The sequence below is a fragment of the Pygoscelis adeliae genome, unplaced genomic scaffold, assembly GCF_000699105.1.
Source record: "Pygoscelis adeliae isolate BGI_AS28 unplaced genomic scaffold, ASM69910v1 Scaffold148, whole genome shotgun sequence".
Taxonomy (NCBI): Eukaryota; Metazoa; Chordata; class Aves; order Sphenisciformes; family Spheniscidae; genus Pygoscelis; species Pygoscelis adeliae.
Window position 1 is genome coordinate 601063 of NW_008825258.1, and position 23765 is coordinate 624827.

A 23765-nucleotide genomic window follows, 5' to 3' on the forward strand; every position below is an offset into this window, starting at 1 on the left:
CCTGCTGAGCAGTGCTGACACAGAGTCAAGGCCTTTTCTGCCTCTCACCCCACCCCACCAGCGAGCAGGCTGGGGGTGCACAAGAAGCTGGGAGGGGGCACAGCCGGGACAGCTGACCCCAACTGACCAAAGGGATATTCCACACCATATGATGTCATGCTCAGCATATAAAACTGGGGGAAGAAGGAGGAAGGGGGGGACATTCGGAGTGGTGGCGTTTGTCTTCCCAAGTAACGGTTACGCATGATGGAGCCCTGCTTTCCTGGAGATGGCTGAACACCTGCCTGCCCATGGGAAGTAGTGAATGAGTCCCTTGTTCTGCTTTGCTTGTGTGCGCGGCTTTTCCTTTACCTATTAAACTGTCTTTTCCCAACCCATGAGTTTTCTCACTTTTACCCTTCTGATTCTCTCCCCCATCCCACCGGGGGGGGGGAGTCAGCGAGCAGCTGTGTGGGGCTTAGTTGCCAGCTGGGGTTAAACCATGACAGAGGTCCTTTAAATACAAGGAGTACAAGATGATTACTTGTGAAATTATGAAATATCTTCTTTAGATTATAATTATGGTAGACCAAGGAATATGAATGTATGTTTCAACAGAAAAATACTATATGTTAGGCTCTTCACAGCAAACATCTCTTCTGTTTTCTGAATCTAGAATGACAGTTTAACATTGTATCACTAGATCTCCTCTTAGGAGTTGCAACAGGAAATTCACATCAGATGCCTCTCAAAAATATGTACTTGAAGAAAACACATAGTTGTATTACACTGAATAGCACAAAATATTCCAATATGCTAGAAACAATAAGTAATAAATGAAATTTCCAATTGACTTTCCAGCAAATCTATTTTCATTACAAATGGAGATTTTGTATGTATTGCATTACTTATGGTAATTGTGTGACATCTATTATGAATAACCATGTACTCCAATCATCTCTTTTAATTATATTCTGCCATAAGAGCAAGCCATGCAATACCTTGCCCAGACTCAGTTAACTGTGTGTGTGCTGCATATCACATTCTGATGGCTCTGTTGAGGACAAAAGGTCCTAGACATGCACAAACTGGAACGGGAACGGCTTGTACTGTCATCTCCTTCATTAGTCAGAAACTACTTAAAAGAATAAAAAAAAACTGAATTTAAATCCCGTTATGTGCTGAGAAAAACAAAAAATTCTTTTTACTCCTTTCTTTTATAAAGTTCATGGTAATTGGTACCTGAATGCAAAGCACATGGATATCTGCTACTGATGCAGGTACTTAAATTTTCTGTAGTGGCAAAATTGCAATGGCAGCAAACACCCCCTTTGTATTTGTTATCTATTGTCCATTTATGGCTGTTGAGTTTGTTTGGGTTTACTGATATGATAAAAAGGATAAAATTACAGGTTTGTTCAATAACCAAACCAATTACAAATTTGCTCTCTACTAGACCAGAAAATAACTGCTGGACTAAAAGTATTCATTATTTATGAACAGGACTTCACAGTTTTTTAAACAAGAATGCCAACTGTTGTGTTAAACCTCAAAGGAAACACTCATTTTCCCTTTTCTGAATCCACCTCAGTTTCCCTGCCACTTATCATACAGAAGTTTGCGACCTCTTAATTTTACTTCCTTCTACATAGCTTTGCTCCTCTGTCTTTTAAACTTGACTTCTTCCAGCTCCTTAGGATGAGGTTTTTCTCACTAACCATTTAGCCGGGTTTCTTGCTATGCTAAAAACCAAATGGGTAAACTCTTTTTTCCAGATGATCTCTGCCACCCCAATGACAGGAACCTCAAAGTAAATTCTCTTAACTCAGTTACTATAAAACTACAGCTGTAAGTTGATATGAAAATGCTAATATGCCTAGCAAATTGTTCGTGAGGATAAACACAACAAAATGGGAGGCTGTAACTAACCTAACACACAGTGAAATAAGTTTAAATATGAATGTAAGTTTAGATAATATTTTCAACCTTCAAAAAATAAGCTGCTTTCACATAAAACAGGGTCTCGACAATTATATCATATAAATAAAAATCACAACATTGGGAAGACAGCAGGCAGCCTCTCTGAAATTTGATCTTCCATAGCAATCATCAGCCAATTGATCTAAAATTTAGATGTTTTACATTTCTTCATGACAACAATAACGGGCTTTCCAAATTGTTCTTTACTTTACGGGCATAGTGTAAGTATGCATAATAGGTACCACACTGGTGGGACTCACAGACTAGGTTTCAAAAATTCTTCTGCGTGTCCCTGGAGCTTGTAAGGACAAGCAGTTCCACTTTTAGAGGACATACATTAGTAACACACCTTCAAAACTGTACAGTGAGTGCCCCTGAAACACACAAAGCAGTAGAGAGGTTCATGCATAACGTGGTTTTCTTTAAGTAATTTCTAAGTTCCAAACAATGATGATGAACAGGTGAATAAAAGGGATTAGACCAAAATGGAATTGGAATTTTTTAGCTGGATTTCAGCATATGTTAGCAAACTAGCCAAGAAATTTAATTGCACAGATCCGACCTGTTATGGCACACAGCTTACAAGCCCATTTTTCAGAGATCTCATTAGTCTCCATACAGCAAGGTTTGAAGGTCAGTTGAACATGTCACTAACAAGAGACTGCTCATCCCTCCATGGCATTTGGTAAGGTGCACCAGGCTCCAACCTAGGAGCTACTGCCTCTCCCAGATGTGGCCTTAAGACAGCTTTTTTAATACCTCTTCCAGGTTGCACTACAACCTGAGAAGTTCTTATCGCTAATCTGCTGAATGCAGGTAAATGAGTAATTTAGTTGGTAACTTAATCCATTTGCAAATCAGCAAAAAATACTTTTGATTTCATTACTTTCATTTTTTCTTTCTATTTAAAATACTGGCACAAAGCAATTTGAATGGGATTTTCATCAACACTATTATATTAATGCAACTATAACAATGCAAACAGAATAAGTAAGTCCTTATGGTGAAGTACATTCTCCTTCAACAGTGAGCACCTTTCAAGCAAGACAGGATTTGAAGGGAGGGAAAGTATTTTTATCAGACCAAATGATACAGTTGAACTCCAGCCCCTCAGATAAGACAGACAGACAAGCTTTTGTGCACAGAGCCCTGAATCTATTATCTTCAGATGCAGCATTTCCTAATGGGAGTCAAACACCATCCCTTTGTTTGTAGACTGCAAACAAAATGACTCCAGCCCTGAGATAATTAACTGGCCTCTCTATCACCACTATATTCAAGTGGTTTGCATACACAGAGCAGAGCACTCATTCTTTGGGCTGTCTGAAGACAACCTTTTTCCCAGAAGGTAGCTTGAGAATACAGTGAAGCTGATCTGCTGCCAAGGGTGCAGAGTCCCACTCCTTACCCTCTGCAAGCATAGGAAGTGTTTTTCTTACTCTCATTTGTGCAAGTAAACGTTATGGCATTAATGAGTCCTCCTTGAGGGATCAGGACTGCTCATATAAGAAAGAGTCATGGAACAGCTTTATTTGGGATCTGGGGGGGGACTTTCCACTGATGCTCAACAGCTTCAGTATGGTGTCTCAAAAAGAATTTATCTAATATTGACAATACAGAAAGTAAGTCTGAATCTCTTCTGCATTCCTAAAAAAAAAGAAGAAATACACTCTATATTTCCCCCACATTTTCGCACAACATGCGTCATTTATATCTGTTCTTCCCATTCGGGAGGTCTTTTCTACACCAGCAAAGGTACTTCATCCTCCTTCTAGTACTCTATTCTTCTAGAGTTACCAGACATTTTGAGAAATTCATGTAAGTAGTTCACTCCTTATTGTACCAAACAACATTTTGTGTCTCCACGTGATTCCCTTGCTATCTCCAGGATCCTATTTAGGTTACAAAGACTTTACCAAAACCCCTTATTTTTAGCTCTTTGCTAAAGAGCTAAAAGGAGAATGACTGCTCCTTAGCATTGTGCTAAAGCAAACTAAAAATAACAGTAATGCATACGAAGCTTCTGTAACAAGCACTAAAGAGTACTTTCCCGCAGGGTTCAATATGTATAATCTGTAGTTGTAACAGTGCAGTGTACATTACTGCAATAGGTAAATCCAAATTTATATATTCTGCAATAAAACTGAATTTTATTTTCTAAATCTTAGTTTTATGGCAAATATTAACACTTGTTTAGGCTAAAGCCATAAAATTCATAATTATGTAGCATAAATACAGATGTGATAAACGTGCAATGTACAAACTAACTAAATCATGATAAACACAGCAGCTCTGTAACTTTACGAAGAATTAAAATTTCATATACATGCTAAACACCATGGTTTTCAACCAAACTTGTGAGAGAATACTACTGTTCTTTCCAGAGCCAGTGTGCCATCTTCAATGGAAATTCTGTCAGGACTGTAACTAAATTAAAAATTACTTTTTAAATATATTAACAAAAAATACTAATCAAAGGGATTGTTTCTTTCTAACTGCAGATCTTTTAAGCAAAGCAGCAATCATTTGTGACAATACAGAACACGTCAGTCTCAAGTAATATGGCAATTCTGACAGCATATGACAGGGAAGCTCACAAACAGACATATCGTACAGCAAAGCAGATGCTATTCTTACACTGCATGACCCTGGATCCCGTCCCACCCATGCAACAGACCCAGAACAATTACACTGCAGCTTAGGGTGTTATCAACTCTTTGAAGGAGCATCTGGTTCAACTAACGTTTTCTCTACTTTATTAATAAAAAGAACAAGCTGTGGTAACTCACAGTACAGCACACTGTCTAGGCAACAAATAATGACCATTAACTTTATGTAGTGATGAAGTTGCCAGAAAATATCACATGCTTTGGGTTTTTATATATGGTCTATTCCCCACAATCAGAATACTTTCTGGTGGAAAACACCAGATCTCTATGGAAATAGCAATACCAAATAGTCCAGCAAAATTCAGTATATAACAGTTAAAGTGTCTTTTTTTTTTAACCTTTTTTTAATGGAAAAAACTTTTCATAATCAAACCCAGATGAAAAGTTATTGTAAAGTGTTTATTCTAATTTATTACACACACACACACACATGTGCACTTACTGAAGGAGCCACACTGTCCACCACAAATTTCTATAAAATTGCTTGGTCCTGATAACCCTCGGCTCATTGTTCCCAGCTGGAACTCCCTGTTCTTTTTAATAACCAATGCAACAAACTGTTGAAAAATGCTTTGTATAATACAGTATTGCCATAGATCTGATGTTTGTCTCTGTCATTACATATTGCATTCAATCAATTTACAAACGTTGCTGTGTTCTTTTTGTGCTAGTTCTTCTTATGGCATCCTGAACACAAATCCAAAGATCAATACCTTGTCTGCTGAAAAAAAATTGGACATAACAAATGAATAATTTTATTTATAATAAAAGTCCTAGACCCCATATGGATTCTACTAATGTTCAAATTCATTTTTCATGTTTAACACAAGATGAAAGCAAGTACCCTGCACAATGCAATGAGAAAGGCAGTGATAAAAAAACCCAGTTCATATTTATTGAAGATGTGAACAGAACCATGCAAAGCTATGGCGTAAGGCTAGGAAAACATCAGTAAAATGGTAGGTCATTCACAAAGTATTTGCTACCATATTAAAGAGCAAAAAGTCCCTGTCAAAGAGCAGATGGATTTTCTTTAAAAAGACACCACAGTTCTGCTCTGAACTATGGAAGCAGCAAGGCTCTGAATGAAATAATTTAAGTAAGAAGACAAGTAGAAACTTAGCTCATGCTGGTTGCGTGAGCCGATTCAGTTTGTCTTGTGCCTTTTGTACGACAGACAATGCATTTGCTGACTGTAGACACATCCCTGCGCTATTCCAGCTATTGAATAGCTACCTCCTCTAAAACAGCTATGTAGTTGTTCAAGGGAGCCACAAATGACTTCTTTTACAATCACTCTTTGCGGAGCAGCAAGCTAACAGAACTTAGAGGAAACAGGGACTCTGCTTTTCATAGAAAACAGTATTGGTACCTGTATAAGCATACAAATCCCCGCAAGCTTACACAATAACCAGCTCACCCCCTCTCCACTCCCAAGCTAACTGTTAAGATGTGCACTACATATAGTATTTCCCACCTAGACTCTTGGCTCCACAACAATTCACAGGCATTAGCAAAAAAAATCATACCATTTCTGTACAAAACAGAAAATCAACATTAAAAAAACACCCCAAAAACCAATATCTCACTAATCAAGGCTGTCCCAAATACCATGTGCCTGGCTGCTCTGAAATAAGACAAGTAGAAGGGGCAGGGAAGCCCCATCTTCCACTTTGAACTATATGCAAGAACAGAGCAAGTACATACTCTTCATTTTGTCATGGATGTTGAGTGACTTGATGTCTTCAGACGGACTGTGGTCAGACACCTCTGAGCCTTAACCATTTTCCTATTAGGTGACAGCAAAGGGACTGGCTGTCCCGAGGGGAACACGCACTAATCCCGCACACTGACCTCGTGTAGCTCTCCCTCTCCATTTGGTTGTGCCAAAAGAGGTGAATGAGTTTGCTACTACTGTCAAACACAAGCGCATATTTTAGCTTACACAGTAGAGATTCCAGTTGAATGCCAGATATCCCTTACTCAATTGTAAGATCCCAGTTACTTCCTATTCAAGAATCTGCAATAATCACATCACTCAAAGGGATCCTATTTACAAACAGGTTCCTGAGTCCATGAACTAGCGTGCACCCATGAGAAAGAAGTCTAATGCTGGGGCAACTGAGGCAGCTTTGTCCAAGAACAGGGGAACTCTTTCCTTACCATGGATACTATGTTCTTGCTAGTCCTATTCTTGGTTACTATTAGCACAGTTTGACTTTCACGTGTCAAACTCAATTCACAGGATTGGCAGCTGGAAATAAACAAAACAAAACTTTGTAATGTGTTAACTGAACAAGCATGCTTTGGCATTGCTCAATTCATGAATGCTGAACTCCACAAGACCATTTTTTCCAGAGTATAGCTTTATTTTGAAACTATTACAGCAAATTCACAACTCCAATCCCACGTTCTGTTTCAAGATGGAATTTCAACCTTACTAGTTAATTAAAGCCACCACCTGGAGTGAGCTGGCTTTCAAACTGATTTCCTTTGTCTCTCTAATTCACACACATTAATATTTTATTTTCTACGGAAAAAAAAAAATGAAAAGGAATGTCACAAGTGTGCCAAAGACAAGGCAGATAAAATTATTGCAATAAAACAAAGAAAATACACTTGTTACTGCCAGGTCTCAAGATGAATGCTGCATTATACAGGCATTTTAAAGGCTTACAACTGCAAATTGCTCTATTTTACATACTGTATTCTAGCCTTTGCATCAAGATCTTTTCTAATTTTTATTATTGTAAGGAGAAAGGGAAAGGGTTGGGGTTTTATTACCTGAACATTTATTCAATGGAGAAACAAAACCTACATTATATATTACAACACATGAGCTATTAAAACAATGTGACACTATAAAATATGCTGCAATACTCATTGCAAAGCTAAACCTGAGCAAATAAATGTATCTGTCAAACAGTCAGCAATAGCTATACAACTAGAGTTTATAATCTTTAATTATTTAAGAAGGAAAGAAGCTCGGAATAATTAAGTTTTATAGGCTGCTTAAATTGTCATTACTAGGTGCACAGAAAACTTTAAAACAAGTATCTTTCATCTGAAATAACTCTTCTTTGTTTTTAACAAGCAATACAATTGTTCACTTAACTGATTAATTGAAAAAAATCATTAACTATTGTTTTTAAAACTTTCACACACAGTACAGATAACTTTTTATTTACTCTCTGATCTGGACAATGCATATACCAACATACTGCTCAGGCGTTTACAGGCTCTGCATCTCACAGTGACTGATGTGATACTGTCTTTAGATAGCTTTGAAAATGTCTTTTTTTATGACCAATCTGTAAATCACATCGATTTACATCAGATACTTCAGAAACTTGAAGTTGAGAAGAACTGTTCATTTAATTCATTAAAATATATTGGTGAGATAGTAACACCTTTAAAGTTTCTATAAAGTCTATGCATCTTTGCCACGCATTTATAACCAAATGATCTGAATTCCGGTACAAACAGACACCATTCAAAGCAGGTGCAGAGAGAAGTTCTATATTGAAAAATTATAATCTACAGAAGCGATGGGAGGAGAGAAAGATTCCATATTTCAGAAGAAACACATTTATGGGTTTAAAAAAAAATACATTAAAGGTTACTAAATTTTAAATTATACATTAAATTGTGAAAGAAACAACATAAAACTACAGAAGAACAAGAAAGCTTTCAATAAACTCCAGATTACTTTCTTCTTTTCCCAAAACACATTCAGCCATTGCCTGAGTTCCTACTAAAATTTTACCATGGACCTCTATGGAAATGAAGTGATCAGTCTTGAGTACTTCTGAAAAATTCCACCTCTAGCCACTGAAATCAGCACAAGTTACACAGCAGCAGAGTTTTGACTGGAAAATAATATGCCACACTTCAAAATACACTAAATAGGTACATTTAGCATCTTGCAGAATCAAGTTCCTATACAGTTTCTAAAGTGAGAATTTTACTTACAACATGGGGCTTCGTTTTTTTTCCTCAGGAAATGTGTGCACTATACAGATGGTTTATTTAATCCATTCCTACCTAAATTAATCAAAGCAAGCTGTCCCAAAAAAATAAGAGTCTTCATACAGGATTCTGCTGCCATTTGACAAATTGTGTACATTTAGCTAGGAGAAGTAGAAAATCCTCCATTAAGAAGTTAACACATCTAAAAATAAGTGACATTATTAAAAGGGAAGCAGGATGTGTTATTTAGCATAATATGAAATTTAAACAGTACCACCTCAGATACACTTTAAAATGCTTTTAGTACACCTAGTTGTTTATACATCTTCTGTGGTGAAAAGGTCAATAGAAATTCACCTCTAAGGTCACAGTTGCTAAGCAACTGTTTTCAGCAGTTCTGCAACACCGACCAAGCGTACTACGTTCCACTGCCTGGTTTCAGAATAAACCCGCATAGCATCCTACCTGGCCCTTGAAGCGCACCGAGCTCCTCCTGCTTTTCCCAAGAGTGTGGGTGCCCATCGTCGAGGCACTGCTCGAAAGGATACGCCCTGGGACCACCGGCTTCCGGTTCACAAGAGCAAAGGAGAGCTCAGTCTTCAGGAAGACCATGGAGGGCTTGATGAGGTGCTGTCCGAATCTCAGCATGATAAACGTTAATCTTCAGGGACTGAAAGAGACAATAGTTATGATAATTAAAGGACTGACTTTGCTTCTCCAAACAACAGGAATAAGACAACCAAATTGTCTAGGCAGCTTCTGAAAGAAAGTGCCTCCTGGGCTCACCATGGCGTTGGGTGTTTTGGAAAGATTGGTAAGGCTTTCCTAAAGTACCACTTCTTTGAAGGGGTGGTGGAAAGGGCTTCTTTCCAAAGCAAAAATTTTACATGTAATTTCCTAAACCCTTTTCTCATCATCTTGGCAGGGCTGCAAAATTCTAGACAGAGAATGTAATTTCTCCCTCCCATTTTCATTTGTTCTGCATTGTATACATTTGAGTCATACGTGCTTGGAAAAGCACGAATAGTGTTTCGCATCCCCTTTGCCATAATGCAAATCAATGCACACAGGACTTACAAAATAAAGAAACCACATTTTCTAAATCAATCTCTCCACTAAATACCTCAGTTGAAGAAATACTGACAAATTAAGGAAAGCGTATTTAGTCATTTTCCATCCATGCTTTCTAGTTTGAGCAACTGAAATGTGAAGACGATCAATAGTTGTGTGCAACATTTGCTCTTATGCAAAGAAAGCCAAAGATTTCCACTTTCATTCACTAAAATTTTCTCTCCTCCTGGTGAGGATGAAAATCCTTCTTAAATAACTAAGGCACAATCCTAGCAGTGTCTATTTTAGGTCTTTAAGCCCTAGAGTATTTAAAGTATTTAATTCAATCAGAAATATCCAAGGTGCTGCAGGGTAAAATATGAAATAATGAAGAATTTCATGTGACACAATACTTCAGACACATCGAAAGGATTACACTAACATTACCTTGCTTGAACCGAGTGACTAATCAGAAAATTCAGTTTTATAGGTTTCTTCAGATGGGGAAAGATACTGTTAGAGTCATGTAGGGTCTTTTGCTGCAGCTTTTTTCTTGCAAGCCTACTGTGTTTAGTAAAACCCAAACTTGGTTCTTAACTGAAAAGATTTATTCTAATTTAATGTCCCACTCCTTGTATCTGCTCCAACAAAAAGTACATATAACAACCCCCTCTAACTGCACACACTTCGAAAGTGTCTTTGAGAAGTGCTTGTTCTTTGAAAGGAAGTTCTGGCTTTTTCAGCTATCTGATTCCACAAAAGAACTTAACTAAATTAAATTAAGGATAGCAGATGCATCTAGTAAGGCTTTACACCAGAAAACCATGTATAAAACTGAGTATGAGATACAATAACCAATCAGATGACTACACGTTCAAGTAATAAACATTCTCTAAGCAGGCACCGTGTCTTGTTTTAATTTTGAAAATCACAGATTAAAGGAAATGCTTGAGCAGACCATGGAAGAGTGGAGATTTTAACCTTCCCTGTTTCAAAGATCTGAAAAGGTTCTATAATTATTTTTACTCCCATAAAGTCAACAGAAGATTAAGTGTCTGAGAGGATGTGTCCCTTACCATATATTAAACCTGAAACTCGACAGCATACAAAAATCAAGTCTCTCTAACTACTAGAAGAATCGCTTACCAGAGAAAACACCTGCTATCTTGTGCTGATGTCTGAAAAAAATAATTATTAGGAACTTCAATCTTCCTCATTTCTCTTAAGCAGTTCATCAGCAACCCCCCTGTGGGAGTTTCTCATTCTGATTAAAACATACAAGAATGTTTTTACATGATATAATAGAGACATCGTTCTCTTTGCAGTGAAGGAAATGTTTCTGGTAAAGGAGCAAAACACATTAAATAGCCAGTACTACCATCCAGTGATGAAACTGTAAGCTAGTATCTCCAGTATCTGGAAAATAAAATGTACCACCACACCTGCCATTGCATCTAGCAATACTATGGACAGAAATAAAAGTACTACTGATCATTTCTTATTGATACTGATTGCTACTGATAACTAAAAGCACTGTCCAGAGACATGGAATTGACTTAAACACAGAACCAAGACTTCAAAATAACAGATGCTGATTTTAAAACCTGATGCTTTGAAATTCGATTTAAGGAGGCAGAGAACCTGAGATTTTGGTAATCACCAGGAGAAGTCCTCTGGCTGTTTGCTGCCATAAGCAAAAAACAATAAACAATAGCAGGATAAGGTTGATGACGCTGGAAATAAGGCCTGGATCCCATGCTTCAACAACTGAGACTCCAGGGAAGTTGGAAATGGATGACCTGGTGCTTTTCTGTTCTAATTATCTATCTAAAATTACTAGGGGCTCCTGTGGGTCTTGCCAGTCTAATGGTGACTCTGAAACTCACTGTTAAAGCTAACCAAACCCCAATTTGAAGCGCACGTTGCAAAATTCTTCAAGTTGCAGAATGGAACAAATATTGATAATTACAAGAACCAAGGTTAAATTTGTGTTAAGGGCTTCATGTTAAGGGCAAGGGCATCCCCTGAGGTAACAGTTTGGCTAAGTCAAAACATCACTGCAGGTAGTGGATTTGGGACAGACAAGGAGCATACTGGAGAGTTGAAAAGCAATAAAAAACATTTTTATTTGAACAAGAAATCCAATATGAAGATCTCTTCTAGCTTAAATATCCTAAATATTCTATTACATATCTAAATATTCCACTATCCTACCCAATATCCTACTATCCATACAATAAAAATGTATTTCTCTCTCCCCCTTTAACTCTGAGGATTTGGAATCCTATTAAGATTTAATAGCAGACTACTAATCTGGCCTTAAGACCTCCATTTAACATCTCCATACAAGAGATGTTAAATTCATGGGAAATCCCAAGTGTTCAATACCTCAAAATGGGAAGAGCTATTACCACAAAGCAGTGGGTAGAACGTACCAGAATGATGGAATGGAGCCCAAATTCCAAAACTGACATTTGGGTTTACCTGAAGTCGAACAGAGCACTGTAGCCAGTAGGTACTGCTCCAGCAGGTAACCTGTGGCAGGCAAGGAAGCGGCAGAATTCCCTCGGCCGAAGAAGCTCATTCACAGCTGGAAACCAAGGCCATGACTCTACAAATCTCTACATCATCATAGGGAGTTTGTGCAACCCCCAATGAACCTGTGGAGAATACATGTGCAATCCACAGTAAGACCATAAAGGAGAAGGGTCTCTTCAGGATGTTCACCATCATCTGGACCCTATCAGTTACTGACCATAACTCCATCACTGGAATGTTTTTATTAAAATTAACCCTAAGCTGTATTGGGAAAAATACATATCTGATGGCCCTATCAGAACAACGCCATACATCCTTTTTCATACTTCAAGAGAGATTTTCAAAAAAGATTTTTTCAGTTGAGTTGTCATCCTGTATAAATACATTCAATATTTGCCAAAATAAACATATGCAACATTATTAGCACAGAGTTTGGGTTACCATTGCTCTCTAACATTGATGGGTATTGTCAATGTTTTAAAAACAATTAAAAATGCATTTTCAGAAAATGCTAAATGGATCCATACATAGATTCTGTGGACCACAGAATTTAGGTTGACTATACCATGTAGTCATAATACACCTACCACATGCATCTTTACTTATGTCACTGCCATCTTGTTAAAAAAAGTCCAGAAAGCATCAGTAAAGTAAAAGCACTGGCCTCACATCTCCTTAAGCATTAGTTTGAAGAATCAGGTTACAGCCCAACTGGTTTGACCCAGAATTATTAGAACGTTTTTAAGCCTCATGCATAGAAGCACTGCATGTATTAAAACTTTTTCTATTTGCTTACTATATAAAAATATATCTGAAGAATGTATTTCTATCTCTTGACTCGGACTAAATAAATATAGCATGTGTTTCGAACAAGTGTGTCAGTTGTATTGGTTGCGCTACGTAATACTGCAGACTTGCCAGTGCTGTTCTCTCCAATTCTGAAAGGGGACTATGGGAAATTTTTTTTCTTAAACAATTATTCACGATCTATTATATATTACTTAAGCTGTTTTCTGCCCTAGTGATCCTCTGCGGTTTTCTCTAAAGCATGATCATCTGTGCTCAGAACCAATACAAATGCTAAAAAAATGCATTAGGGAAATGAGTAATGGGTACAACTGAAAAATCCATGGCTGCGCAGCAACACACTGCAGCAAGGCTGGAATATTCCAGAGTGCAGCGAGGCAGGAAACTGCTACCAGCAGAGCAAGTTTTCAGTCATCTGAATTCTACCTGCTTATTGCTGGAATGGCCTGTAAACAAGCAGAAATCAATACAGCACAGGTGCGTGCAGGCAGGTCATGAGATGCAAATAGTGTGTGCACGAGGCTTCCCAGCTGAGTGGAATCACCTCACTAAGTCTGCTCCTCCGGGGATTTCCATTTTCCACATAATGAGGAGGTCATTCTGCTAATACAGAAACTAAATATAATTGTTGAAAGATGTTTCTTCTTTAATGATAGTAGTCTTTTTAATCCCAGTAATAAGGAGGACAATTACATAGTAATGATAGAAAATGAAAGAAATCCATTTCTGATAAAAGAAAATTTCAGCCCAGTTTAACACAGTTTCTATTCTGACTATTCAAATGAAAAGTGTATTTACTCTTCTTCATATTGCACGTATACATTACATTGCCTATTTCATCTGCCTCATTTTCCTAATTAAATTTCCTTCAAGCTGTGTTCCTACAGTTGTAGGTGGGAATATAGTATTAAAGGCTAACATAGCAAGTAGACTAACTTTACAGCCACAACAGATCTCAAATCTATATAACCCATACTAGAAAAAAAAAAAAAAAAATTACACTGGCATTCCATTACACCCTGAAAGATAAGAGTGCTAAAATTAAGAAAAATGTTGAGATACTGAAATATTTTCAATTATTATTACAGTTTTGTATAATTTCAAGAATAGGCACATTGCATTTGCCCAGCCTATATAAATACTACTCATACATTTAATGTATTTTTGAGAGGAAATCTAAACACAGGCCTCAATTCTGCAAGTTTATTTGGTTTTGGGGGCTGGGGGGTTTTGTTTTGTGCTTCATTTTTTAAATAGCAGAAGCTGTAGAATCATTGGTGTCAAATACACAGGGAGAACTCTGAACAGAAGGTTCACCTAAAGACAGGTCCCTACGACATCAAGACAGGTGTCTGCTTGTTACACATCATCTCTAGAGCCAGAGACCAATACCCTGGAATACCGTTGGAAATTACTTCCTCTGTACTTACTATAAGCAGTGACGGCACTAATTCTTTAAGGCTGTCTTCCTGCCCCCACAGACCTCCCCATTGGATGCTTAATTGAGATGGTACTGGTACTCCAAAATGCCCTTATTTTGTCATACAATTACTTGTCCTTAACAACAAGGTGTTGAGATCACCACCCGCTGGGGACCAAGCTCAAGGCTTTTGCTGAGCAATCACGTGAGCACTGTTCTAGGAAAGCTATGAATCTGGTTGTAACGAGACAACACAAGATAACGCAAAATGGGCTGCTAACTTAAAATATGTCTATTAATGAAAACAGATTACACTACCATTATCTCTCTGTGCTAATATAAATGAATATTTTAGAAACAATCCAAGGAGTATTCTTAAATTTTAAAGTTTCTCATTTTACCATATTACTATCACCTGTTCATTAATTTTGACGCTCCTGATTCTGCTACTCAATTTCACTGTAAAAACACTGCAAATTTATATGACAAAATGAAAACAACTTAGTTGATTTTTTTAAGGTCTTAGAAGAAAAATCGTATTTTTTTTTTTTAAATTCAACAAGATAAGACAACTTGCGTCACACACTGTAGTTAAGGCAACAAAGTAGCTCTCCAGTAAATGATGTTTATGGTTAACTTCGTATCTTTCCATCACATTTTCTAAGCTGCCCTTTATCCTTAAATGCATATTTGACATTTTTCCCTCTAAAAGGTTTGATTATGTGGAAAGTGATATTCCTACTTAGACATCCGAATTCTGCACTATGTTCAAGAAGTAATGTACAATGAAGAACTGCCCTGCATGTTATCTCCCCTCTCTTCATGCTTTATTATTTTTTACTCATTCCCTCCCCCCTCACTGCCACTTTGTGAGGATGAAATCCACACAATTCAGAATACTACTTACTTAACCCAAGCGCATAGCAATGAATGTCCTTGTTCCTAGCAGCCAGGATTTGCCATTTTGATCAAGGAATACTTAAAAACACTAATGAAAAGAAATAATTTTATTCTAAAATTAGTCAGTTTTTCTACTAGCCCTTTGTCCCTAGAGCACCTTTATCTCTCAGCATCCTCCACTCCCACCCTTGTACAAGATTTAACAACGTATTTTGAGTTCTTCCTATTTCAGAAAACGGCCTTTAAATTAAAAAAAAAACAACTTCTCCCTCTCAGTGGCCAAAATATAGCATGCTACTGCTATTTCTATTCTGAAAAAGCCAAGAAGAATTACAAAACTAGAAAAGGTGCTTAAGTAGCTTTGACAGCCATAGCCTAGATTCTCTCCATGGGGATGGTATTTTATGCTCTACATGGGGTTGAAGGGAAAAGCTTGTGTGGATCATTTTCCATTTTCACCACCCGCAGAAGCTAGTGAACAGAAAGCCCATTAAATATGATACATGCAACCGATCCTGGCAGTGTTGACAAGGACTGGTTTCTCACATCATACACAGATTATGATGGACTTGAATCCACTACACATGGCTTCCCCTGCTTAATCTAGCAGCGAAGAAAACATCAAAATTATTACTGTTTAAATATATTGCCATTTTCTTAGCATGGTCAATCAAGCTAAATTATCTACACTTAAAATTAAAATAGACTGTGGTCCGTTGCATAGTACCTAAGCACCTTAATGTGTATGATGCTAAGGGCCATCTATTTGCAATCCAATAGCCTGCCTTCCCCTTGCAGCTCTGCTCCCTTTCACCCAAGCTGCAGCAGCTTTTCCCAGCCCCTCTGGGACAGTATTTTTCCATTCTGCTCTCAGTGTTGATCTCAGTCTTGCACCTGGAATCCGTTAGAGCAGATTCTCCTAGGGCATGACTGTGGTCACCATGACAATCATCCCTTCCTCCGCCCCCTTCTCCTACTGCACGTTTGTAGCTTTTGGTTACGCCAGTGGACCCAAGAACGTGCCTACACAAAGCTTACTGATGAAGCAGCACCCAACCCTGAGCACAGCACACTCCAGTTAACATTAATAGCATCACAAGCAGGAACCTGAAGGACGCCTAATGAGCAGGTCCTGATGAAAATTAGATGGTTCCCAGTTGTACTGGGTCTGACTGGGATGGGGTTGATTTTCTTCGCAGTAGCCTGTATGGTACTGCGTTTTGGATTTGTGACTAAAACAGTGCTGATAAGACACCAATGTTTTGGCTACTGCTGAACAAGGCTTTCTCTTTTTCCCACTCTGCTCGCCAGCAGTGAGTTGATGTACGTCTTCACCTGTGGCTCCTGCTAGTAAAGCTGCATGCCTCTCAATCTGTCTCAACACCCTTTGCACAACCAGTCTATCCCTAAAATAATATATTTAAAATGAAAGATGCACAACATTCAAACAAAACACTGTTAGCCTATTTAAAAGCTATAGGTCAAATACAATACTAGCATACACTAGTTGTATTGGGATCTGAACTTACAGCTCCCAGAATAAAGCAAAACTCAGACCCATTCTAAATGCCAAGTTAAGTTGTATAGACAGTACAGACAAGTTTTAAGGGGAGCCTTACATGCTACTAAAACATCTTCCTGCTGCCTCCTTTAGATCTTCATCTGTTTTGGTTCTGTTTCCCTTTTATTTACTTATTTTTAAAGTAACTTCATACTTTTTTCAAAATTGTTCCTCTTCAGGCATTAAACAGCTCGTCTACTGCACCTGATAAGCTAATGTGTGGGTACACACAGGCACACGCTTATAAGCCTGTCCTCAGTTTCCTCTCTCCTAGTTGCCTGGTCTGTCATTGCCATGACTTTTACAGTCTTCATTTAAAAAACAAAACAAAACCAAAAAACAAATGAACAAGCAAAAAAAACAGCCTGCCCCGCCAAAACCCTCACAATCCCCCAAAAAACAATTCAAACCGCCAGACGCCCAAGTCTTTGTTGACCAAGAAGGATACAGACACCTAAAAGGAAGTGAATAGCTCTGTAGCAACGCTGTAAAGCAATCAGAACATTGACAAGTTAATAAACAAGAATCTAGCAGAATCAAGCTAGATATCAAAACCAATATACCCATCCATAATACATGTAGAGGGCATAAGTATTTTTAAACGGTGTAGAAGGAGTTGTAAAATTCATTTCTATAGCAAGCATTTTGGAATACACATTTGGCAAACCTGTTTGTTTCTTATAATTCAGGTAAAGAGTGCAAAGTTATACACAATAAATGAAAAGGTTTGTAGGGGCAAAAGAACTGTATAATCCATTAAACTTAAAGAAAAATGCGGGCTTAGAAGAGTCATGAAAGCACTAAAGACACAGTACATCCTTCAACTGTCCATATGAATACTGTGTTCACTAGAAGATGACTCATAAAGCATTTAACCATACTGAGAAAATAATTCTGGCAGAGGAAGGTCATCGTTTGCCTCTGTGCTCAGGTAACATCTCAACTTTTCCATATACTAGGACTTGTTTCCAAATATCGCATTAAATTTTTTTTGCTATTTTGACACCCTAGCTATACCTGCAACTTTACTTTTTTCAAAAAACTTTTATGATCACTAACATAAAATAAAATTCCTGTCCTGCATTATACTGGAGTTGGTTTATGTCCATTTTATGCCAGAATACATAAGCATAAACTTAACACATCACGATATTACAGAAGGTATCTTTCAAACAGAATACCAATTCCAAGACTTGATCTAGAGCTTCACAATCTTCTCTGCTAGACATCTGTGCTGACTTTTCCTCATATTAGCAGAGATGACCCAAGATTATGATTCCTCCTTCCATCGTCACCCAAGAAGATGACATGAATCCAAAGAAAAGTCTGATAACTAAGAACTTTTCAAAATCCATGCACCGTATCAGTGATTTCAAGGAAGATGTGTTATGAAATGGGATACAATCAACAGGTTCACCTCCTCATTGACTTCTACTGAAAGAGCAAAATATGTACAAGCATACATATGCAATAAAATAAATTATGTTCACTAATCTTTCCTTAGTGTTAATCTCCTAGGGGGAAAAAAAAAACAAACAAACAACAAAAACCCCACACACATTATACTTTAAACATTGTCTAATAACTTGCATCCACCATAGCTATTATCATGATGCATGGGGAAATCAGGGTTTTGGTTTTGCCTCTGCAAGTCATTCTGATGAACGAGACCTTTAGTGTTGTAATAACTATTGTGAATAATGGAACAACCAATGGCTTTTATTAAGAAGGAACACTGAATAATGTATTACCAACACTAAGATCAAGGGAAAATACATTTTTATCAGGAAAAAATATTAATATCAATCATGCCATTTCTTTTAAAAGAAGAAAGGTGAAAGGCAGAAAAGGAAAAATTTAAGAAAATGCTACGCAGTATGCAGTAAATGGCAGAAATTATACTGTGAAAATCCTTTTTTCTAGGGTGGATACCTAGGGCTACATTACATGCTAGAGGAACAATAAAAGATTGTGACATTTCTTGAGATATATAAGTGTAAGGAAAACTCTACCCTGGTGAAGGTAGAGATGGGGGAGGAAGGTCATTACAGAGACTAGCACACTACACATTGAAACACTTGAGTTAAAGCTCATTTCTTTTGAGGCTAGAAACTAAGAGAGCTGACATGATGGAACAACTAGGAATGTTCTTTTGGTATACCTTGCAGTGGAAAAAGATGATTTTAAAAATGCAGAGGGAAGAAAAAGCTGTCAAGTTTTAGCATTCTTATTTATTACTTATATAGTACTACATAAAGTCACTTTATAGGCTTTAGAAATACACACCAAGACTAAACCTTCCCCTGAAGTGGCTTACTATTTCCTTTGAGTGAATGCAATTTGAACATCCGTAGTATCGGACAGAAGAGATGGGGCAAATAGAGTTGCAGAAGAAAAGCTGCAGGGACCTAAGTGAAAAGATTCAAGGAGTAAAAGTCCATGGGGAGAAGAGAGAAATGGCTCTTCGCAAAATTCTATGATGGTATAAACCGAAGCACAACCAGAAAGAGAGCGAGCACAAGGTGTGCTATGGCAAAAGGATGGTCCATACAACTCAGGGCCAGCACAAGTCCAGGCAAAGATAAGTGTGCAATGAGCAAGAGATGTTGCATGGTGAGTTTCCAGACACAGTCCAGAATTTTTTAACTTATGTCACTGAGAAACCCATTACATCACTTCAAAAAACCCTATTGATTCAGTATATGATTTAAAGATTGATTTTCTGTATTTTGTTCTTTTGTCCTTTAAATTTTTTGATACTTAGCCCCAGACAAACTGAAAGATGCAAAAAGTTTCACCTTCTTCAGATGAAACTACTTTAGTTAAAGAACTGCAGAGTTAAAGTAAATCCAGCATACTAAAAAGAAAATTATCAACAGAAAGATTGAGGCAGTTGAGACTTCTGAAAACTCACGAAGAAAAGAAAAGCGCCACACATATGCAGTGACACCTGACCATACTTTTTGCCCATGTAAAGAAAAATAAGACACAAACAGTAAGAACAAGTCTGGGATTAGTGTTAGCACACTTAAGTTCATTCTGAATGCAATGTATTAATATTAGACCATGGTTTTGCCTCTGTAATACTATGAATTTGTTATATTTGGAGCAATTCCTGCAACACCCAAGTGTCTGCACAAGCATTTTGTCTTGCTGAATTAATAAATGTAACACAAACATTTAGAGGAAAATGCAGACACTGTACTTTACCTAACAATTCCTCAGGCATATAGATTAAAAGTCACTGAATGAAAATTCATTGTCAGATTTACATTTATATATAGCTAATAATACTAGATAGTGGGTTATTTACATTTATGTACAGTGCATTTATGTCTAATGCTAGATGTTGGAATCTTTAAGACATCCCATTAGCTTTCATTTTACCACCTTATATATGCATGTGCTCTCCAAAATAAAGCCATTTAAACCAGGTTGTTCCATCAGCACTGGAATTAATGAAGCCTTGTTTCAAAGGATTTATGTCCCCATCTTTCCCACACCTCTTTTTATTCCCCCCACAAGAATGAGAGGCATCCCCCATGGCTCTTAGAGTATCCCAGACAGGTGAGTTACAGCAGTGCTGTGGTTAATTGAGGCTTCTGCATGTGATGAGTAGCCAGCCCAGAGGTACACGCTGGCTGCTGCCAAGCAACATGTGTAACAGTTGGGAGGAAAAAGACGCTCCCGTCATGATAAGCAGGTCAAGGCCACTGACCAAAAATGGACTGTACAGCCTAATTGTATAACCACCACGGTACACAGACATATCTAATTATTTACCACACAATTAAAAGATGAAGTGCCGTTCGAATGCAGAAATTTGCTTTTTTTTTGTTTTTTAATTTTTATACAATAGTCACTGACAAAAAGCAAGCATGCATGGCTTTTTCTTACCATTTCTGGTTCATTTAAACCAGTAGGAATGCAAACTGCATGCAAACAATGGTGGAAAAAAAATAGAGAAAATAGCTGTAAATGCACAAAATGGTTTGCAAATCTTTCAACAAATACAGACTGTACGCTTTAGTGAACTATTTGAAGCAAGGTGGTCATGAGTAAAGGAATCTGCCTGAGAAAAAAGAGGTTGTACACTTTTCTAGGTTTGACTTTCCCTCTCTGCACATATTTTCTCTCTGAGAGAAAATAAATAATTTTCCACAAATGCTCCCTGTATACTTGACCATATGTTCAGAAAATGGCAAATAACATTCAAGGCTTTTCCCCGCTTCCCTGTCTTTACCAAAGATACCCGTGGCAGGGATCATAGCTTTCTGCATTTTTGAACAGTGCACTATGAGGTACTCAGTCAACAAGGTAACGTTGAATGATAACTGGGTGGCAAGTCAACTGAAAGAATAAGCAAATTTTAGAAAGGGAAACAAACTCTTTCTCACTGTCAAACTAGCATTAAAGCATGATGGGAACCTACTTAGTTTACTGTGGTTGGTTAGATAATTCCGAACGCGATGACAACTAAATTTAGGCAAACATAGGGCAGTCTTATGTGATTATTTTTCAGAAGATGTTGCATATCTGGTAGCAGAAAATCGACCCTACTAGGGTTATATCAAAATACATCTATTTACTGAATACGGCCCCTTTTCATAAGATATTTTCTGCTGAGAAAAAGTGGCTTGCAGTTCCTGTTATCTAATACACCCATGCATTAGATTTAGTCCAGTAAGATACTAACCCTAACAGGTTTGGGTTTAGATTTTAGCAATAAGACCTGACTATTTTCCCTCTGCTTCCCAACCAAAAGAGCTAAATTTCCTTGTCTAAAGTAAACATGAGGTTTGTCAGAGCCTTTACCGGACACAGACCTCAAAACACAGGTGACAGATGCTTATGAAAAAAAAAGGATCAATGCAGTGTTTGTCCATTTCAGCCTAAACTTTTGTTTTGAACACTGCCATGGACACAATCATGCTGGGGAGAATTTGTTTTTCATGTTTTCTAGAAAACATTGTACAGCAATAGATCTCTCTGAGTGAATCCATCTTCTTGTATTCAATTGCCTGAACTTTGGAGAACAGGCTGTAGTGTGGTGTCCTGACGTAACAGTAGTGAAACTTAGGCTCTCAAATTGGAATAACAGAGGATAATGATTTCTGTGTAACATCCTAATGCTACAGCAAGCCTTCTCTAGAGTAGGGCAAAGACCACTACACTACCTGCTGAAATAGCCATCACTGTTGCATGCATCTCCCAAATACATTTTATATTTAAGGATGTTCACCTTAAATTGCTTTCTTTATGAGTCTTTTTCCACTGTAGACATGAGCTCTTAGCAAATTGACTGCTAAATGTATCATATAGTTTTCTAGCTTTAGTAGGTTACTTTCAGAATCAGGACTTAACACAACTCCAGCATTTTTCTCCTTTGATTAATTTACATAAACAAGAGAAGTCAAAGATAATCTTGTCAATACTCTTAAAGTCAAATTTCAGAAATATAGATGTACTAAGTTATTTTCTCCACTGTAATACTTGCAGCAGAAATACCGAGAAGTCAAAACCAGAGAGGAAGATATTGTGGTACAGAGCCTAAACCTGCATTTTCAATATGTTGTGTCCTGCATCTTCTTTGGTAAAAGATTAAGGACTGCTTAAAACGTTTCTTTAAACATAGGAAAAATTTTAAGTGCACATAATTTCTACAAGTGTATTATTTTAATAGTCTTATGTCATAAGTATGGCATAGCATGTACTAATTATAACATTTAACTGTATATGCTCATCATTCTCTAGCTTGCTTTTTACTTCATGGTTGCAAAATGTCCTGAAAAATATGCATTTTAATCTATCTGTAACTACCCTAATGCTCCTGATTTTTCTTCCTTTTCAACAATAGTCTATATGATTATTTTTTGACCTACATTCTTACCATACAGAATTGCATGAGTCACATAATCAAGCCATAAACCAAGCAAATAATTTTGTATGTTTTTGCCGTATTTCTGGCTTCCTTTCCAACTCTGCATCACTTCAGGCATCAACAAAAAAATGTTTTAGTGTTACTTTTAACTTTTCAAGATTAAAAAAAATTTATGGTCACATGGTGAATTGGAATAACCGAGACAATATTATGTTCTCATTTGTCAGTAAACCTGATAACATTTTAAACAAGAATTGGGTGCCAGATTCTGTTCTGCAACTACTTCTGGAACAAATTTCTGTATAATCTACTGAAAGTGGTTTGGAGTTCCTTGCCAGCAAGACTTTCTAATAAGATATTCATGAGTAATTAGAAATCTATAGACATGATTATATCTTAATCTATGATCTGCAGAATGAATATTTAGGCTGAAGCATGGCAAACTGGCAGAGAACTCAACTGGAGATCCCTCTGTAGGTTCAAGAATTTGGCTGGCATTTGTCAAAGCTGAAGCTCTGATTTATTTAGACTGCACTGGTTTCCACTGGACAGATAACTCATAAAAGAGACTGCAAGCTCAGTTCCTCAGTCCTCCACTTACAGCCCTGACTGTTTGAGTACCAGTATCAAATATTTTACAGAAGGTGGGCTTAAATTGGTATTTTCTAATGAAAACTTTGGACTATCATTGCACCTTTTAAATAATGGATGTAATTTGCCTGGTCTTTATTATTTAAAATATTATTTACATGATACACAAGCTACCCAGTAGGTAATTACACTTAATCGAGCAAAGTTCTCACTAACTTTCATTTTTTTCCTCAATATCAAGAAGTTGTTCTGTAAGTAATGCCACAGCAATATCATAAAGCTCTGGGAATAGCTGGTTCTAAGCAGCCTGGAAATAGTTACAACTGTAAACAAATGTGGTTTAACCTCAGTCGGCAACTCAGTACTCAGTACCACACAGCCGCTCGCTCACTCCTCCCTGCCCCCCCCCGTGGCAGGGGG

At 37.4% G+C, this 23765-nt stretch overlaps 1 protein-coding gene across 2 annotated transcripts in view; it reads right to left on the bottom strand.

Annotated features, from left to right (window-relative positions):
- The window catches only part of FHIT (fragile histidine triad), a 503760-nt gene that overhangs the window by 430568 nt on the left and 49427 nt on the right, over positions 1-23765 (bottom strand). For both annotated transcript variants that reach the window (XM_009329489.1, XM_009329488.1), the window contains exon 2: positions 9146-9267. In XM_009329489.1, the coding sequence (XP_009327764.1) occupies positions 9146-9245 (100 nt within the window). In that variant the 5' untranslated portion in view covers positions 9246-9267. The remainder of the gene's footprint in view (positions 1-9145; positions 9268-23765) is intronic.